General features: G+C 45.3%; 1 protein-coding gene, 1 long non-coding RNA gene and 1 pseudogene across 3 annotated transcripts in view; 1 reads left to right on the plus strand and 2 right to left on the minus strand.

Annotated features, from left to right (window-relative positions):
• LOC122475844 overlaps window positions 1–8,697 on the plus strand; it is a 45,844-nt gene extending 37,147 nt beyond the window's left edge. For both annotated transcript variants that reach the window (XR_006295319.1, XR_006295318.1), the window contains exon 2: window positions 5,325–8,697. This is a non-coding gene — a long non-coding RNA (uncharacterized LOC122475844). The remainder of the gene's footprint in view (window positions 1–5,324) is intronic.
• SLC19A2 (solute carrier family 19 member 2) overlaps window positions 1–10,234 on the minus strand; it is a 23,247-nt gene extending 13,013 nt beyond the window's left edge. Inside the window, exons 1-2 of the mRNA XM_043567950.1 lie at window positions 9,650–10,234; window positions 3,009–3,596 (exon numbers count right to left, since the gene is read on the minus strand). Coding sequence (XP_043423885.1) covers window positions 3,009–3,596; window positions 9,650–9,847 — 786 coding nt within the window. The 5' untranslated portion in view covers window positions 9,848–10,234. The remainder of the gene's footprint in view (window positions 1–3,008; window positions 3,597–9,649) is intronic.
• Window positions 10,235–17,767: 7,533 nt separating this feature from the next.
• Window positions 17,768–19,435, minus strand: LOC122476452 (annotated as a pseudogene).
• Between the last annotated feature and the right edge of the window lie 226 nt (window positions 19,436–19,661).

Raw genomic sequence — 19,661 nt, forward strand, 5'->3', positions numbered from 1 at the left:
AAAGAAAATCACCAGCTCTGCTGTAATGTCAACACGCTGGGCCCCACGGCAACAGGCTCATTCTGAAAAGGACTCACAAACACCTTAAGGTAACTTGCGGACAAGGGCTATCACTCTGACTCCTACTTCATCTTCCCTTTCAAGAAGATCAAGATCAAACCACCCACCCGTCTACCTACCCCTTTTTTTACTGTATTTACTACAGTTATGATTTATGGTTCAGTTATGGGCTTTGTCAACTTCAAATGGCACTATGATCCCCGACAGCCATGTTCTGACTCTCCTTCAGGCTCGTGAAAGAGAAACAGCATCGTCTGGGCCCCGAACAGCTGTCCAGCAGTCACGACTGCCTGTTACGGGGTCAGCAGAGGAACCAAGGATATCATGGAACTGACCTGAGTCTAACTTTTACCACACTGTAGCCAACACGATGGTTCTCACCATGCTGTCACCCCAGGGAAAGACTTCATGGAGTGAAGTACAGATCAAGGGGGGTCTCCTATATGCTCTTTAGTCATGCTTCGGAGTATATCAGCACAGTTCTGCGTAAGTCACTAATCTCTGTTCCCAATCCTTATCTCTAAAATGAGAGGGTTGATGAGATCTAAAGTCCCTTGTCACTGTAAGATGCTGTGATGGTCCTGAGACCTGTGGGTAGAATCACTTCTAACTCTAGAATTTCATAATTCTTCAGCATGTCAAGTACTGACATCTTGCGTTTCTATAAACAACAAACATCAAGTTGGTCTAGGACAGAGTTTTTTCTAAGTGGTAGGTTACAGCTCATTAACAGGTAATAAAGTCAATCTAGTGGGCAGTGAACGTACCAGAATCAAGTGTTGTAAAACCTCTGCTTCAGTTATATCTAAAATATATACACACCTATGAATGGTACTGGTTCCTATGTGAAATGTGTTTCTTTCTTACTATGTTTCTTACTCTTTCTTACTATGTTCAAAATGGTTTAAAACTTACTGGTCTATAAAAATCTTTAGAACTATGACCAATGTTAATATTTAAGATACATATGTATACAGGTATTATATGTACGTATATGGATACTAATTTCCGCTAAAGCCATTTCACATCTTTGAAACAATTAACAAAGGATCCTTATTCTTTTTTTTCTACTACACGAGATCTACAGCTTTCTACTTTTTTGTACTCCGGATGATTCTAACTCTTTCCCTCCTCCATCAGCCCTGGGTTGACTTGCCAACATGAAGGAACTGGCAATTCATTCTTACTTAATCCCTGGTCTTTTGACTGATGCTGCTCACAGGTGCCCCAGTAACCCAAGTTTCACAATGAGTGTCACCTAAGCTCAAGCTCTTTGGGATGAATAACCTACGTTTCAACCGGTAACCACAAGTGAATGGTGGGGGTAGGCAGAAGAGAGGTAATTAGATGCCACATTGAAACAATCTGAGTTAACTCCAGGGGAGGAGCCAAAGACTTTCCTCCTGTAGGCTCTCTCCTCTCCTTCAGCCTATAAGGCCCCCGGAGCATGGTTTTAGGACTGACAGAGCCCACCTGCAAAGTGAGAATTTTAACAGGCTTGTTTCCAAACATGTCCCATGAAAACTGAGACCAATTCGGTATGGCTGGAATGAACCTTGCCCCTCACAGCTTACAACCTGTTGGAAAGATAAGAAGCTATAAAGAAGGGTGAGTGATTGGGGGAAGCAATTAACCTTCCCGGCTAGCCAGAGCAGATGGACGGATTATTCAGATGCCATACCTCTCTCTTCTAAGAGACAATTTCATAGCCACATTTTTAATTAATAGGTATTCCGTCACCCATCTTAGATTTTCCTCTTGTGATTATCTTCCCTGTGGTACTCATTACTACCCCGTTCTGGTGAAATGTCATTTGAAAATGAATTATCAGGGGGCGCCTGGGTGGCTTAGTCGGTTAAGGATCCGACTTCGGCTCAGGTCATGATCTTGTGGTTTTTGAGTTCAAGCCCCACATCAGGCTCTGTGCTGCTTGGGATTCTGTCTCCCTCTCTCTCTGCCCCACCCCACCCCCCCACCAAAATAAATAACATAAAAAAATAAATAATTTTAAAAAAAGAAAATGAATATCAGACATTGCTTCCAGCACACAAGAGGAAGAAAACTTTCTAACCTTAAATACTTTAGGCGTCAATTCAGAAACTGGAAGATGTTCATCATTTATTGGAATCATTTCAACTATTTATTCAGTAAAAATTTCAGAGGGCTTTCTTTGTATACCCAGTAAAGATGAGGAAGAGACAACTCCTGCTGTGGCTTGTTTTTTTTGTTTTTGTTTAATTAAAAAAAAAAAATTTTTTTTAATCTTTTTATTTATTTTTGAGAGAGAGACAGTGTGTGAGTAGGGGAGTAGCAGAGAGAGAGGGAGACACAGAATCCAAAGCAGGCTCCAGGCTCTGAGCTGTCAGCACAGAGCCCGATGCGGGGCCCAAACCCACGAACTGTAAGATCATGACCAGAGCCAAAGTCAGATGCTCAACCGACTGAGCCACCCAGGCGCCCCATTTTTTTTTAATTTTTTAAAAAATGTTTATTTATACTGAAGAGACACAGAGAGAGAGAGAGAGAGAGAGAGAGAAATGGATAGAATCCGAAGCAGGCTCTAGGCTCTGAGCTGTCAACACAGAGCCCAATGCGGGGCTCAAACTCACGAAGGGTGAGATCATGACCTGAGCCGAAGTAAGACGCTTAACTGACTGAGCCCCGCCCCCCCCACCCCCCCCAGGTGCACCTCTCTGACACAAGCAGTGTGATGTGGTGCTGGTCTGACTTTGGAGGTTATTCACCCCAGGACAGAATGTATTGGCCATCCCTAATATAAATCTGCCCTCTCTTTAATCAATAAATGAATGAACCAGTGAACCAACCCAGGATAAAAAACTGAGTCAAGATGAATACAAGGGCTAGCAAGAGGGGTTTTCCTGTCTGTTTTGTCATCGTTGTTCTAACAGCCAGAGCAGCCGCCGCAAGGCGTGTAAGGCCACACTTACCGGCTCCTCCGTATTTAGAGGCATTTTTGACTCCGGGTCCTCCCACCCTGGAAGGTGGTTTGCAGCCGTGGTGTTGGTTACAAAGCCGCCATTCTGTGCCTTGATGCCATTCGTTCTCTGGCAAGTGGAAGGAACGTGGTGAAAGAACAGGCTCTTCTGTGGCATGGGCAGAAACCAGGCCACGGCAAAAGCCACCGAGACACAGGTAAGAGAGATGACATTCAGGCTGAACAGGGACCAGCCTGCCACGGAGACGAGGATCTGCCCGAGGACGGAGCCCACCGTAAAGCCCACCAAGGTGGCACTCCGACAGTAACTCGTGACCTTCTGGTACATGGTCAGGTCTACCACACTGTAGATGTAAGAGTAATAGGCGATTTCAGTGGCTGTGGCGATGCCATAGAAGAACTCCAAGAACTGAATGGCCAGCAGTCCCTGGGCGTAGAGCAGCATGAACCACGTGACAATAAGGCTGAGTCCCTGCAGCAGGATGACGGGTTTGTACCGGAGGTAGTCTGTGGCAAGGAACACAGGAAACAGCAGCACCAGGTACGAGTAAGTCCATACTGGGTAAATTTCATTGAAGACCTGATAAAAAGAGAAAATTAAAAACCTATTAGCGAGATCAACGGACCGGGGATATTCGTAACAATTTATTCTCATAAAACAACCTATCAGCACCTCTGATAAATCCTTACTGACCGAAGAAGTCTCGACAGCAGTTCTGATAATTGGAATATACTTCCCCGTGTCCGCCCCATCATCTTTTTTTTTTTTTAAGTTTATTTATTTTGAGAGAGAGAGAGAGAGAGTGCACGCACGTGCGTGTGCATGAGTGTGAGGAGGGGAGGCGTGGAGAGAGAGAATCCCAAGCAGGCTCCACGAGGTCAGTGCAGAGCCTGAGGCAGGGCTCAAACTCACAGACCGGGAGATTGTGACCTGAGCCAACACCAAGGGTCGGATGCTTAACGCTTAATGGAGTGAGCCACCCAGGCACCCAACCCATGATCTTTTTCTGAAAATCCTCCCCATTCATCAAGGCCTAGTTCAAAGCCTTCCTCATCCTGGAAGACTTTGCTGGAGCAGATAATATCTGTACTGTAACATTCAGAGCTCTCCATACTGCTTTGAACGTGTTGTCTCCCCAATTACCGCAGAGCGCTGGTTCCTAACCGTGGTTGCACATCTCCCGTGGAGCTTTAAAAAATCTGGATGCCCAGCCAAAGGTAAGTCTTTACGACCTCCCAGGAGATTTTATCTGAGCCAGAGCTGAGGACCACTGCCTTAAAAGGGTGGACTCTTCGGGGCGCCTGGGTGGCGCAGTCGGTTAAGCGTCCGACTTCAGCCAGGTCACGATCTCGCGGTCCGGGAGTTCGAGCCCCACGTCAGGCTCTGGGCTGATGGCTCGGAGCCTGGAGCCAGTTTCCGATTCTGTGTCTCCCTCTCTCTCTGCCCCTTCCCCGTTCATGCTCTGTCTCTCTCTGTCCCAAAAATAAATAAACGTTGAAAAAAAAAAAAAAAAAAAAAAGGGTGGACTCTTCAAGGGTTGACCTGTCACGGCCTTCCAGTTAGCCTGCTGTGTGGATACGTGGCTCAAAAACTGTGTTGGAAATGGATAAATGTTTGGGAATGATCATCAATTCTTACTTCTACCCACAGAATAGGGAGCCTTGATCCCACTGTTTGATTAGGTTTCTCTGATTTTCAGTTTAATTTCTTTGGGGGAACAGGTCAAGAGGATAAGTCTGTCCTACAGTCTTGACAGAATAATTATCTGTGGATGACAGGCTTATAGGCAGCTTTGATGTCCTTCTTTTTGCTTGCCTGAAATATGGAAAAAAAAAATAGAAGTTTTTGTTTTCTTTTTAATGTATTTTTAAAGTTGGGATAAAGTAGAGGTATCTTTACAATAAGCGTTCTACCAGAAAGACCCCGCTGGAATTTCACTCCCATCGTTTGCTGTGTGATTACAGGCAAGGCTTTTTTTTTTTTTTTTAGTTCCCTTTAGCCTTAGTCTCCATTATCAGTAAAAGAAGGGTAAGCCCTGGGGCACCTGGGTGGCTCTCTACTCAGGTCACGATCTCATTGTTCCTGGGTTCGAGCCCCGCATCGGGCTCTGTGCTGACAGCTCAGAGCCTGGAGCCTGCTTGGGATTCTGTGTCTCCCCCTCTCTCGCTCTGTCTCACTCTGTCTCTCAAAAATAAACATTAAAAAAAAAATTTTTTAAGAAGGGTAAGCCCTGCAACCACAGGGCTGTCTGCTGCAAGGACTAAGTGAGAGAATACATGTAAATCATTCATTCCACTTTATTTACAGGTCTCAAGCCTTGAGGACTGAAGCTGAAGCAGACCCTTTGGGACAACATAACTACGTAAATCAACTGAACTGTCATCCCCACCCTTGCAACATCAATCACCGTAGGAGACTTTCCCCTCTCTTATGCCTACCCCAGGGTCTAGCGAGGTCCTAGGGTGGATACAGGGAAGCCAATTTCTCAAATGACCATTTCAAAGTCTGAATTGGTGGCCCCAATTTTTAAGTGCTTTCTGAAAGGCAGGCTTTGCTCAACCAAGTGAGCCACCCCGGTGCCCCTCATCCTTTCGAATATCAACCTAAAGTGCTTATATGTGTGGGTGGAATCCACTCCTAACGCGAAACCACGGTTAAGATGATAAAGATGAGGAAAAGTAACATTGCCAAACCTGTAAGGCCGTGTAGTAACGAAATTAAAGGCAAGTGGGGTGAGGTGTGACAGTGGGGGAAGGGATGGGTTCTTGTTTACTCATTCTAAATACAAGACCGATTTCATCTCCAATGAAAGAGATCAACCCAAGATGAATGAACGTCCCTCTCACAGTGTTATCAGCATTATAATAGCAACGTCCTCTGACGTGCACACACTACGATACCAGCCTTAGCTACGTGGCTTCGTTGAATCCAAACAGCCAGCCTAAGTGGTAAATGCTTTTATTAGCTCTATTTTACAACTGAGGAAACTGGGCCTTACAGGAAGGTTAAGTAAATTATCCAAAGTTAGCACAGCTAGTAAGTAATTGGTAGAGGGAGGATCAGAACCTCGCTATTCTGAATCTACCATACTGAAAGCCTCATTTCTTCAACTGGAAACCTGTTACCGATCATGGACTACGTTCCAGGGTTACTTCTATGGCCTGCACCTTTTTCAACCAGTATGGAGGTGCTTTTATAGGGCATTCACAAAGACCTAATGACCACACAATCACCAGAGCTTAGTCACCGGGTCTCCAAAAGATCCTTTCTCTTTCAATGTTGCCACCGACAAACTGTGACACCGGAAAATGTTTCTTCGATGGGTACTTTTAATCTTGAAGGGAAACTTCCTCCGTGCAAAAATGTACAAATTACAGACTCTTATTGTCCATACCCTAGACAATACCTTCTTATCTCGGGTAAAATCTGCCATGTGAGCAAAGGGAACTGATTTTTATCGTCAGGTGCCTGCCCCCAGTCTTTGGATCAGAGTTTGCTTGCGTTTTCTCTCTGAGATACAGAAAGTTAAGAGAGAACAGATGTTCATCTTAAGCTCTAATTCGATTTAGGCTTTATTTTAGAATCAAGTTTCAAGTAAACAAGTAGCTAATAAGCTCTTCTTTACACAACACTTCAAGCTGTATGGATATAAAATAAAAAATAAAATAAAATAAAATAAAATAAAATAAAATAAAATAAAATAAAATAAAACTTCTGTTCTGAACCTAATTAGGATATATATTCATACGTCATTATAAGAGAGCTAGGAAATATGGACCTTGAAGGAGAAGAAAGGTAGAGGCTAACAGAAAGAGATCAGCAGGTAGGTATGGGAAGCTTATTCCAAGCAGAGATATCACAACTTTGAGCACAGGCTAGTAGACAAGAAACTGGATATACTGGATTTTGGACTAGAAGATTAATGTGGACAGAGCTTGGGCACATGGAAGAAGGCAAGAAGAAAGACGTAGCAGAGGCTAAGGCTGTCAAGGAGGTAAGAGCCAAATTCTGTAAGACTCTGAATACCAGACAGAATAGGTAGAATGTTAAAAAAGAAAAAAAAAAAATCAAAGAAAGGTGGTGAATGTCAAATCATATGCTAAAAAAGATGAAAGAATAAAAAAGTGCTGGTGACATGGAACTCTCTTTTATTAAAAGACTGGCTTTCAACTATTAGAACAGAGTCCATTTTTAACCTGTTTAGAACTTATAAAGCGGTACCTAAAACGGGTTAACATTTTTCTTGAAATCCAAGAAGAAAATCCTTCAAGCATGCAAAGATAGAGGAAATTCTGTCCTTCTTCTCCTTCCTTTGCTTTTGGACTTGGTTAACCATAGCTCCATTTAAGATGATCTAAGTTGGCCCTTCTGAAGTCTTCTAGGGGTAAATACAAACTTCAGAACATCACTGACCATGACCTGACATTCACTGTGCCTAAAAGTCATGTAACATTTTTCATTTAACTGCCCACTGGTGAAAGCAAGCATTAAGTCAGGAAGGAGAACAAGTTGTCTATTTATTTCAGTTCTTAGATATTCCAAAAACCCAGGGTTCTGGAGAGGGTGACCGGAGCCATACTGTGCACCAACAACAGAATCAGCCCAGGTCCAAGGTACTCACGAACAAATGACACTCCTTTCTAGACCACCAGATTTCTCTTCAAACTCTGCCCTCCTCCTCCTCCAAGTTGCAGGCACAGGAATGTGCTAGGTGTTTGTTACATAATCAGCAAACATTTACGGGCCCTAGCACCCCTGTCCGGCCCCAATGCCAGTGAACATATTCTCTCACCCCAGAAGGCTCTGAGTAGACAGGGCACATGATGACACATGACATAACTCTCGGCCCAGGGCATATGACAAAACAGATCAGCTTTCAAATATCAACACAGAGAGCATGTTTCTTCTCCCCATGTGGCCCTCAGTCCGGCAAGGTGAACAGACTGTGCAGATCACATGGCAGTTCACATGAAATTTTCATTATTCGCAGCTCAGGAAGTATCTTTCCTGCTTCAGAGTCAGCAGTAGTTCTGGGTCTCCAGAATCATTCTCTCTCATTTACTGCAGTCATTTTCTCCTTGTAAAAGTATTCTGTTCACAATGTTAAAATGTTAACGATGTTAAAATTCAAACGGGGAATGAATAGCTGTCACAGTCCTTTGTGGAGTGGTCCAAAAGACTGAGAAACAGAAGAGGTGAAGTTGGGTAAAAGTCAGTGATACTTGCTGAAGGTAAGACAACATGAGAAATTCAAATGAAACCCTCAATGCAGGATCCAACACCGACTTTCAATTCCCTGCTAAGCGTCCTTGAGAACGGAAAGGCAAAGCCAACAACAAACTGGACTGTGAATAATTATATCCTGCTCTGGCCTGTTATGCAGGGACGGTGAGTTGCTACTCAAAAGAGGTGATTACTAACCACAGGAAGAAGAGTAAACTTTAAATGGAAGAAGTATTTCACAGCAACTAGGGCAGGGAGGGGAAGGAAGGAAAAGTAGGCATAGGAAAAATAATAAATAGTTACTAATAAATGCTCACTCATCTTTCACCCTTTGTAGTGTTCTAGACAAGAATACCAGGCTTCAGCTTTCAGGCTTGTGGTTGAAAAGCAAAACTAACAGCTGTGAACCAACAATTCACCATGCAAGACAAACTGTAATTAAATGCCAATTATGTGATTCCATCTCAGTATCTGCTTTTATCCCAGGAGGTAGGATTTGGGGGCTGGGGGGCAGCATGTCCCTGGACAACGTCTCACCTAAATAAAAATCAAAACAAATTAAGGGGACGGATAGTTGTTTGTCGTTCTGCCCTTCTTCGAGCACATCCAAAAAGCCTCAGCTAATTAAAAGTCAAAACAAATTAAGGTGATGGATTTTTGTTTGCTGTCCTGCCCTTATTTGAGCACGTCCATCCAAAGGTAAACAAAGTAAGGTATGGGAAAGAGGGGGGTGCGGCTGGGAGAGGGAAGATCCATTCCGAAAGCGGGGGTTACTCCGCACCTGGTTCTCTACTTTCTTCTTTTTTAAAAACAAAGTTTGAGAGCGCGCGCGCCACGTGAGCAGGGGAGGGGCAGAGACGGAGAATCCCAAGCAGGCTCCCGCCGTCAGGCCAGAGCCCCCGCACGGGGCTGATCCCGCATACACGAGATCGTGATCGCAGCCGAAATCTAGAGTCTGAGGCTTCCCGAGGGAGCCTCTCAGGCACCCCATGGTTCCCTACTTTCATCATTTACTAAACCTTTGTCCAAAGTACAACTGGCGGTTTCCACTTTTTTATCCGAGTACCCCGCAGCGCCCCCTCCCGCCCCCAGCAGGAACTGCTGGACCAATCTGAGCCGAGAGGAGCTGAACCACAGAGCAGCGTGAGGAGCACGCCGCCGGCAGCACACGCGTGCTGGGGCTCGCCACCCCGACACGAGCCATGCCCCACAAATCCAACAGACGCCAGAAAAACGGCATGGAGTAGCGCAGCGCCGGCCCCGAGCCTCCTGCCAGCTGCGGAAGGGCAAGAAACCCCTGCCCAGAAAGCCTCCGGGGAGCGAGAGCCGTTCCACTCGCTCTTTTCCTGAGCCGCCTCCCGAGCGCCGGCGGTCGGCCGCGCCGGCCCCCAGCCCGCCGCCGCGCCTACCTCCCTCTCCGTCAGGTTCTTGTCCGGCCCCAGCAGGTAAGGGGTCAGGAAGGGCTCGGACGGCCTGAGGCTGGCGAAGAAGCCGTAGGCGCACAGCAGCGCGGTGGGCAAGAACCAGCACTCGCGGGGCACGCGGGCCGTACGCAGGAGCGCGGTGGCCGCCGCCGCCCGTCGGGACACCGGGCCGGGCACATCCATTCGCGGTGCGGAGGGCGGGGACGCGGCCCGGCCCCTAGCCGTTCCCTTTCCGACGCCCGCCGCGGCGATGCTCGAGCGCTGCCCCGGCGCGGGCACCTGGACCCGCCAGCGGCGCCCCTCGCCCTTCGCGGCGGAGCCAGGTCGCGCTCGCCGAACCGCGGCCTCCGCGGGCAGCACTCCAGTCCTCCGCTGCTGCGGACGCCTCACATGTTGGCACCGGAGCCCCAAAGCGAGACCCGCCCCCGGGTCCGCCCCCCGCCGCCACCGCCCCCGGGCCCGGAGCCAATCGCCGCGGATGCCTGGAATTGGACTCTTCTCCCATTGGTGGTCGGCCCAGCAGAGGAGAATCGGCGCGGGCTGAGCGCGAGTCCGCTGACGTCCCCCGACCTACCCTGCTGGTGCAGAAAGTCATGGAGGACTGCGACTGGGAAAGCGTGCTTCTGGAGCCGGTGCGCGGCAGTCAGGCCGAGAGTAATCGGAGCACGCTCGCGGGCGGCCTGGGGTTCCTCCCCGTGGGCCTAATCCCCACGGAACGGAACGCGCTCCTCCACACACTCAGACTGTGGACTGGTTCTTAGTCACAGTCCCTCTGGACGCGCGTTTATTCAGACTCTCCTCACCGGAGACTCGGCCAAGATTTAACCTTGGGGCGGGGTGGGAGGGAATGCCAAACCTTTCCGCCTGCAGCTTTCGTGTTTTAAATTGCATTCGTCTGCCACAGACCCCAGAAGCCCGGGATCTAAGCACTCGGGGCGTTTACCAAGACACCGAACGGAAGAAAGCGGGTAGAACATTTAGACGAGGAACGAGCAAGACGCTTAATAGAAGGACCGTAATGGAGTCCTGATGAAAGGGCTTTAGCTTTATCTCGGTCCTCTTTGGAAGCAGGATACAAAGAAAGCAAACGTATCCGTAGCGATAGCCTGTGTTTTAAAAGGAAAGTGGGAAATCCTGAGTCACTAAAGCAATCAAGAAATATCGATCTCTTTATTAAAAACAGAGTCTTGGCATAATTTTCAAGGGCAAAGCATGACAAGAATACCCGGTGCTTTCTCTCATCTCTCTCTGAGCCTCTTTCTGCTTGACTCAGCCTGATTCTCTCCCGATAACTTCCACCGCAGACGGAGCTGCACCATTTAAAGCATTCTTTTCTTGTGTGGTATTTGCAAAGTAGCAGATGCTGTCAGAAGCTCACAGAGCGCATTTTTGAACTCTCTATTTAATACATGTTACTACACACGGAGCTCAATTTCCTCCTGTGACAGCAAAGAACACTTTTTGCAACGAGATACATCAGCCACAAAAATCAGTGGGGGATGGGATGACCTAACAGGAAAGGGAAAGATTTGTTTTTAAGGCTGCACAAGTGAATACACCAAAATATGTGAGTTGATTAATCTGAAGAAATGCAGTTGGTGGTATTTACATCTGTCGGTGAGCCTCAAAGTGTGATCCAAAAAGCCCTGGGAGTCCTTGGAACCTGTCAGAGTTCCAGAAGGTCAAACTTACTTTCATAATAATACTAAGACTTTATTTCCTTTTCCACTCTAGAGGCTACCTGATATGCGATGAGTCATCACTCCAAAAGCTAAGAGCATGTGTGCTTGTACCGTTTTGTGTTTATTAAACTTTCCAGATTTAATTTCTGATCTGGAAACTAGCAATAGGAATAAGCCACAAAAACAAAAAGTCTTTAGTTTAGGGTCCTCGATAACAGGAATCTTGAGACCGAAAAGTGAGAACATCTGATTCTCTATAACACGATTATCGAGTCCCCTAGACTCCAGCCATAGTATTTACCTCTCATCATGACTCCAGAGAGAACACCTCTGTCCTCTTGGCAATTGCTTTGTACATTCAGTGCTGTAGCGGAAGAAAAGGAAAGAGAAAGAAAAGCAGTAAAGGCCTCAGAGAAGTCTACCTGTTCAGAACAGCTTTCTGTCCCTTCCGAGGCTTAGACACCTGAGCTGTGTTAATCTGTAAATCACTGTTTCTGAAAAATTTCCTTGGCATAAATCACTTAGGCACCTCAAATCCTCTTTGCAATGTTGGGCATGAACAGATAATAACTGTTCTGGAATTGGGTAGAAAATGTCTTCTCTAAGAGGAATATTTCTCTTGGAGAAATGTTTTTCTCTAAGAGGTCCCACTAGGCTGAATTCTAAGAATGACCCCCAATGGCCCTTGCCTTTGTATAATCCCCACGCCTTTGAATGTGGGGTGGAACCCGTGAATCTGATAAGATAATGCACCTGTGATACATTATACGGCAACATGAGCTGATCCAGGTGGACCCAATGTAATCTCAAGAGCCCTTAAAAGTGGAGAATTTTTTTCCTGCTGGTAGCGGAAGAGAAAGAGCTATTTGAAGAGTGAGAAAGATTCGATGTTCTACTGCTGGAGGGGGCTCCGTGCCAAGCATGTGGGCTCCTTGTAGCGGCTGAGACCGACTCTTGGTTGACAGCCAGCAAGAATTGAGAATTTCAGTCCGTCAGCCACAAGTAACTGAATTCTGCTAACAACCTAAAAGAGCTTGGAAGTAGATTCTTCCTTGGAGCGTCCAGGTAAGAGTCCATTCTGTCCAACACCTTAATTTCTCTCTGTGAAACCCTAAGTGAAACTTGGGAACGCACCCAAGCCCACCTGGACTTCTGATCTTTAGAACCCCGAGCTGACTTGTTGTTGTCATTGAAAAAAGAGTAATAAATTAAAAACAAAAATGTAATATTATTACATTTTTATGACATCTTATTACATTAAACTGTTAGGTTTGTGGTAATTTGTTAAGCAACAAGAGGAAACAAATGCAGAGGAAAACAGAATATATTTTGAAATTGAGGTACCAGTCACATAAGATTGTCCATTAACCGTGTTTGTGTGAACAGCTCAGTGGCATTAGTACATTCACAGTGTTGTGTAACCATCATCACACCAAGTTCTAAGACATTTCCCCACTCCAGAATGAAACTTGTAGCCATTAAGCAATTGCTCCCCCTTCCCTTCCCCCTCCCCTGGCAAACACTTATGTGCTTTCTGTTTCTATAGAATTACCTATTCTGGATGTTTCATACAAAAAGAATCCTACAATATGCGACCTTTTGTATCTGGCTTCTTTCATTTAGCGTAATATTTTGAAGGTTCGTCGACGTGGTACCTGTTTTCCACACAGCGGCACCGCTTTCTCAACATCCTTGCCAACACTTGTTTTCTTTTTCTTTTTTTGGAGATACCTCACCTAAGGGGTGTGGAGTGGTAGCCCCATATGGTTTTCGTTTGCGTTTTCCTGATGACTAATGCTCAACACGAGCAGCTTTTCACGCATTTGTTAGCCATTTATATATATCTGTTTTGGAGAAATGTCCATTCAAGCCATTCAGGTCTTTTGCCCACTTTTGATTGGATAGTTTGTCTTTTTGTTGTTGGGTTGTAAGAACTCTTTATATATTCTGTATATTAGGCTCTTGTCAGGTATATGATCTACAAATCTTTTTGCCTATGTTGTAGGTGTAAATAAACTGGTGAGGGACATTTTTTCTCTGTTAATATGTAAAAGCACGTGAGGACATGCATTTTTCAAAAAGAATTATACTCCATGCTTTTGAATCTTGCTTTTCTCAGGAATAATTTGTAGAAAACACTCCACTGTGGTAAGGTTAAGCTCTAATTCTTTCTAATGCCCCATTGTGTGGGTGCACTATAATTTATTCAACCATTCCCTATTTATGACCACTGACTCTGTTTCTAGTTTTTTGTTCATTGTTAACAATGCTGTAATTAACATCCATGTACAATATATGTCTATGTATTGTGTGTTTCATTTTTCCGGGATTTATTTCCAGGAGTGGGAGAGCTGGGTCAAAGAGTATATGCATTTTTATTTTAATAGGCATTGTTCAGTTGTTTTGCATAAACCAGAGACATGTGAGCGTCTTCCTTTTGCACCGCATCGTTGCCAACAATAGATGTAGTCAAGTTAAAAAAAATTTTTTTTCTAGTCTGATAGTTGGAAAATAAGGTAATGATTTTGTCTCTTTCAGGGGATATTTGGCAAAGTCTGGAGATATTTTTGATTGTCCTGTTAATCATGGTGTCGGGGGGAGGTGGGGGACTAGGTGTGCTAGCTTCTAGTGGGCAGAGCCAGGGATTCTGCTAAACATCCTCTAATACTCAAAGCAACCCCCACAACAAATGGTCGTCCAGCCTAGAATGTCAACAGTGCCACAGGTAAGAAACCCTGGTATAAAGAGATACTTCCTTTTATCTTCAGTTTGAAAATCTTTATGGGTGAGTTTGAACATCTTTCCATATATTTGTAAGCTATTTGGATTTACTTTTCTGTAAATTACCTATTCTTGATCTTTGCTCACTTTCTTTAAAAAAAATTTTTTTTTCAATATATGAAATTTATTGTCAAATTGGTTTCCATACAACACCCAGTGCTCATCCCAAAAGGTGCCCTCCTCAATACCCATCACCCACCCTCCCCTCCCTCCCACCCCCCATCAACCCTCAGTTTCTTCTCAGTTTTTAACAGTCTGTTATGCTTTGGCTCTCTCCCACTCTAACCTCTTTTTTTTTTTTTTCCTTCCCCTCCCCCATGGGTTTCTGTTAAGTTTCTCAAGATCCACATAAGAGTGAAACCATATGGTATCTGTCTTTCTCTGTATGGCTTATGTCACTTAGCATCACACTCTCCAGTTCCATCCACGTTGCTACAAAGGGCCATATTTCGTTCTTTCTCATTGCCCTGTAGTACTCCGTTGTGTATATAAACCACAATTTCTTTATCCATTCATCAGTTGGTGGACATTTAGGCTCTTTCCACAATTTGGCTATTGTTGAGAGTGCTGCTATAAACATTGGGGTACAAGGGCCCCTATGCATCAGTACTCCTGTATCCCTTGGGTAAATTCCTAGCAGTGCTATTGCTGGGTCATAGGGTAGGTCTATTTTTAATTTTCTGAGGAACCTCCACGCTGTTTTCCAGAGTGGCTGCACCAATTTGCATTCCCACCAACAGTGCAAGAGGGTTCCCGTTTCTCCACATCCTCTCCAGCATCTATAGTCTCCTGATTTGTTCATTTTGGCCACTCTGACTGGCGTGAGGTGATATCTGAGTGTGGTTTTGATTTGTATTTCCCTGATGAGGAGCGACGTTGAGCATCTTTTCATGTGCCTGTTGGCCATCCGGATGTCTTCTTTAGAGAAGTGTCTATTCATGTTTTCTGCCCATTTCTTCACTGGGTTATTTGTTTTTCGGGTGTGGAGTTTGGTGAGCTCTTTATAGATTTTGGATACTAGCCCTTTGTCCGATATGTCATTTGCAACTATCTTTTCCCATTCCGTTGGTTGCCTTTTAGTTTTGTTGGTTGTTTCCTTTGCTGTGCAGAAGCTTTTTATCTTCATAAGGTCCCAGTAATTCATTTTTGCTTTTAATTCCCTTCCCTTTGGGGATGTGTTGAGTAAGAGATTGCTGTGGCTGAGGTCAGAGAGGTCTTTTCCTGCTTTCTTCTCTAGGGTTTTGATGATTTCCTGTCTCACATTCAGGTCCTTTATCCATTTTGAGTTTATTTTTGTGAATAGTGTGAGAAAGTGGTCTAGTTTCAACCTTCTGCATGTTGCTGTCCAGTTCTCCCAGCACCATTTGTTAAAGAGACTGTCTAAAAAAATTTTTTAATGTTTATTTACTTTTGAGAGAGAGCGTGTGCACACAAGTGGGGGAAGGGCAGAGAGAGAGAGAGAGAGAGAGACAGAATCCAAAGCAGGCTCCAGGCTCTGAGCTGTTACCACAGAGCTCGACGCGGGGCCTGAACCCACGAACTGCGAGATCATGACTTGAGCCAAAGTCAGACGCTCAACTGACTGAGCCACCCAGGTGCCCCATTTGCTCATATTTCTGTTGGTTGTTTATCCCTCTTTTATTAATTAATAAGAGCCTTTTATATTTTATAAACCCTTTATTTGTCCTTTCATTGAAAATGTTATTTCTAAAAATATACTTTTTATTGATTTGTCTACAGTTCTTTTGCCAAATAATAAAATCTTATTGAAGAACATAAAACAAGGTCTGAACACATGATCAGACATACTATGTCCTTAGATAGGAAAACATCATAAAAATATCCCTTTCCTCAACATTAATTTATAACTTTAATGCAGTTCCAATTGGAGTTCAAACAATATCCAATTAAGATTCCAAAACTATCTTGAAGCTGATATAGGAAACCCAAATGTACAAGAATGACCAATAAAATTTTGCAAAGAAAGACTAGCAAGGGTATTCTTACATCACTAGATATCAGAACACACTTTAAAGGTGCTGGAATAAAGAAGATTTGGTAATATTATTGGAATAGCCAACTACATAAGCAAAACAGACTAGAGAATCCAGAGATAGACCTATCTATGAACATTTAGTAAATGACAACTATTGTCCAATTTAATGACAAAAGGGGTTGGGGCTCCTCGGTGACTCTGTCGGTTAAGCATCTGACCTTCGGCACAGGCCATAATCTCACGGTTCATGAGTTCGAGCCCCACGTCAGGCTCTGAAGTGTCAGCACAGAGCCTGAAGCCTGCTTCGGATTCTGTGTCTCCCTCTCTCTACTCCTTGCCTGCTCACTCTGTCTTCGCTCTCAAAAGTAAATATTAAAAAAAAAAAAAAGAATTTGGGGTGCTTCCTGAATAAAGCTGGAACTTGTTATTTCTGACTTTGGCTAACCCCTCCATTCTTCACTCCTCGCCCGTAGACTCGCTCTGTTCAGCTGTGAGTTGCTTGCCAATTTCTCAAGAGGCTGCTCAGAAATCGTCTCTCTCCCACCCTACAACCTTAGTCCAGTTCACCTCTGAGCTACCACACTAGAAGTAGAATTCACACAGCCCAGGGTTCAGGGTGTGCCCTTTGGAAGGTCCCCGGAGGCTCCGGAGTTTGCCAGAGGCACACTGGGAGCAGACAGTCACTGAGCCATTGGGAGGGAGCAGCCCTGGATGTGCTGTCTGTGACTCAGCTATTGAACCTCCTCATGTCACACAGAATGAATTTCATCGGAGGCCAGAACAGACTAGATTATTTAGCCAAGCCAAGTGGTGAAATAATTTATTTTTGAATACACAGATCTTCCTTTACGTACGTCCCGATAAACCTATCGTCAGTTGAAAATATTTAATACACCTACCAACCATCATAGCTTAGCCTCGCCTCTCTTAAGCATGCTCAGAACCCTTACATTAGCCTACACCTGGGCAAAATCATCTAACACAAAGCCTGTTGTATAATAAAGTGTTGAGTATCTCATGTAATCTATTGAACACTGTACTGGAGATGACAATAAGAATGGCCATGTGGGTGGTGAGTGGTTGTGTGTCGATAGCTTACCCTCATGATCACGAGGCTGAGTGGGAGCCATACCTCGTTTCCTGTGACCAGCGTCATGAAGGAAGATCATCTGGGTAGCTGGGGAGAAGCTCCAAATTCAAACTTCAAAGTACACTTTCTACTGAACGTGTGTCGCTTTTGCACCATCATGAAGCCACAAAACTGTTTTAAGTCCAACCATCAGAAGTCGGGAGCTGTCTATACCTTATTGTCTTTAAAGAATGCATGTCACTTGTTAGAAAAATGTTTGAAGTCCTGTTTTAGAAACATGTGGAACTTCTTATGGCCACCTCCAAAAACAGCACTCATAATCACAAGGCCAATGAGTCATAAGTTAGGAAATCCTAAATGAGTTGAAATAAGGGCGTGCTCAGTGCTCTCATCTAATATTCATTTGTGGCACATAATTAACCCAAGGAATAGATGAAGTGCTTCATGAGATTCTCATGGCCACAGAGTCAGGCCACAACTATTCAAATGTTTCTGATGTGTCACTCTCCTCCCTTTTTCTCAACCACGCATCAACACACGCAAACATACAACCACACGCTCATTTCCTCTCCTCTCATTTGCTTATGAATTCTCCACGTGATTTAGTGAGGTATTTTCAAATGCTCTCCAATCGAAAAATAAAGGTTCAAAACATTTGATGTTTTGAAGTCCACCCACAGAGAAGAGATTACGAAGGAAATGCCCTTCTCAACTCTTAACCTGAATACTGATTCGGGAGCTTCTGTCCAGGCTCCCGTAGCCCAGACTCCCATGAGCCGTTCAATTTTCCTCTCCCCCATCCTGAGGGTGAGGGTTCCTGCCTGGAATACATCCTAACAAAGGGGAAATTTTCAGATTTTGGTGAGGTATTCAGGTGCTGGGAGCCGTGGCTACTCAAGCCACATTGACTCGTGCCAAGTCCTTGTCACATCCTGCCTGGTAAATGATTTCTGAGGGTTTTACACATGACTTCTCCCCCGCTAACTGTGGGCTTTATGTGCGCAGAAATGGAGTGTGATCTTTATTTTTGTATCCTCTATGTCTATTCTGGCATTTTGAACAGGGGTGTGATACAATAACTGTTTCTTGGCAGACATGTTTCCCACACGTCATGAGTTACACTTCCAACCTTCATTAATCTCTTTTTTTTTTTTACTGCTTATTTATGAGTATTATGACATCATACTTAGTTGTAGTGAAGTCTTCTTGGTTCTAGCCCAGTTCTTCCATTTTTTTTTTCTTGTTCCCCGACTTTATCCAGTGGCATGCTCACAGCGGGGACGGGGGTAGACACAAGGTTGGGCCTGATCTCTCCTGGAGCCCTGGGGGCACCACACACCATGCACTATGGATGGGAGGGAGCACAGGGGGGCCTGGTGGCCCCAGCAAAGCCTACATACCCGGGAGGAGGCTGTGAGTGCATGGGTTGTCTTGGACAAGGCCCACAATGGGAGGGGCTGATACCGGGCTGAGGTTGAGGGGTTGGCGTGGGGGACACAAAGTGTCTGCTCCCGAGGGGCCAAGTGGCCAAGTCCTTACCCAGGACACAGGTCCACAGGGTGGACTGGGGCACACTGGATGCAGAGCCATGCCACTCCCCCTTTTCCTCTCTGGTGAGGGAAAGGAGGGTTCTAGGCTGAGCCAAGCAGCTACCCTGTCCTGCCCCATCCTGTCCTGGGCCAGTCAGAATGGCTTTGATGTCTGCTTGAAGACGAGGCCTTGATATGCAAGTGTCTTTATGATGTTGGCAATGTTGTAGTCATCGTGCTGCGGTGGGACCCGCCTATGTGTTGCAGGCTGGGGTCCTGGTTCCTGTCTAGAAATCCATTCCTGGGCCAGCAGCCCATGGTGAAGCTGTAAGCCTTTTTCAAATTAATCCACTGCTTGAAGTAATTTGCCACTGGCAAACCCAAGTATGGCCCTGGCCTGGGACTTTCGAGTCCCAGTCTCCACATGTGACAAAAATTGACATTTGGATCGAAGAGGCTTTCTTTTGCTATCTGCTCATCCACCGTCTCCACCACTTGCTGCAGGCTTGGCTGACCATCCGCCATGGCTTCAATAATCCTGGTGAGCTGGGTACAGAAGGGAGAAAGCTGTGGATGGACCACAGGCTGGACATATGTGGGAAAGGCAGACCCAATCTCTGTGGTCTGCACACTCTGACCCCGGCCAGTGAGACTCAGTTCTTCTATTTTGATGTAAGGATCTTCTGATGACATCAACTTTAGAGTGTGTTAAGAATCACAGGGTGACGGGGTGCTTGGGTGGCTCAGTCGGTAAAGCGTCCGACTTCGGCTCAGGTCGTGATCTTGCGGTTTGTGGGTTCGAGCCCTGTGTCGGGCTGTGTGCTGACAGCCCGGAGCCTGGAGCCTGCTTCAGATTCCGTGTCTCCCTCTCTCTCTGCCGCTCCCCTGCTCGTGCTCTGTCATCTCTCAATAATAAATA

This window comes from Prionailurus bengalensis, chromosome E4 (genome assembly GCF_016509475.1).
Source record: "Prionailurus bengalensis isolate Pbe53 chromosome E4, Fcat_Pben_1.1_paternal_pri, whole genome shotgun sequence".
NCBI classification, from domain to species: Eukaryota; Metazoa; Chordata; class Mammalia; order Carnivora; family Felidae; genus Prionailurus; species Prionailurus bengalensis.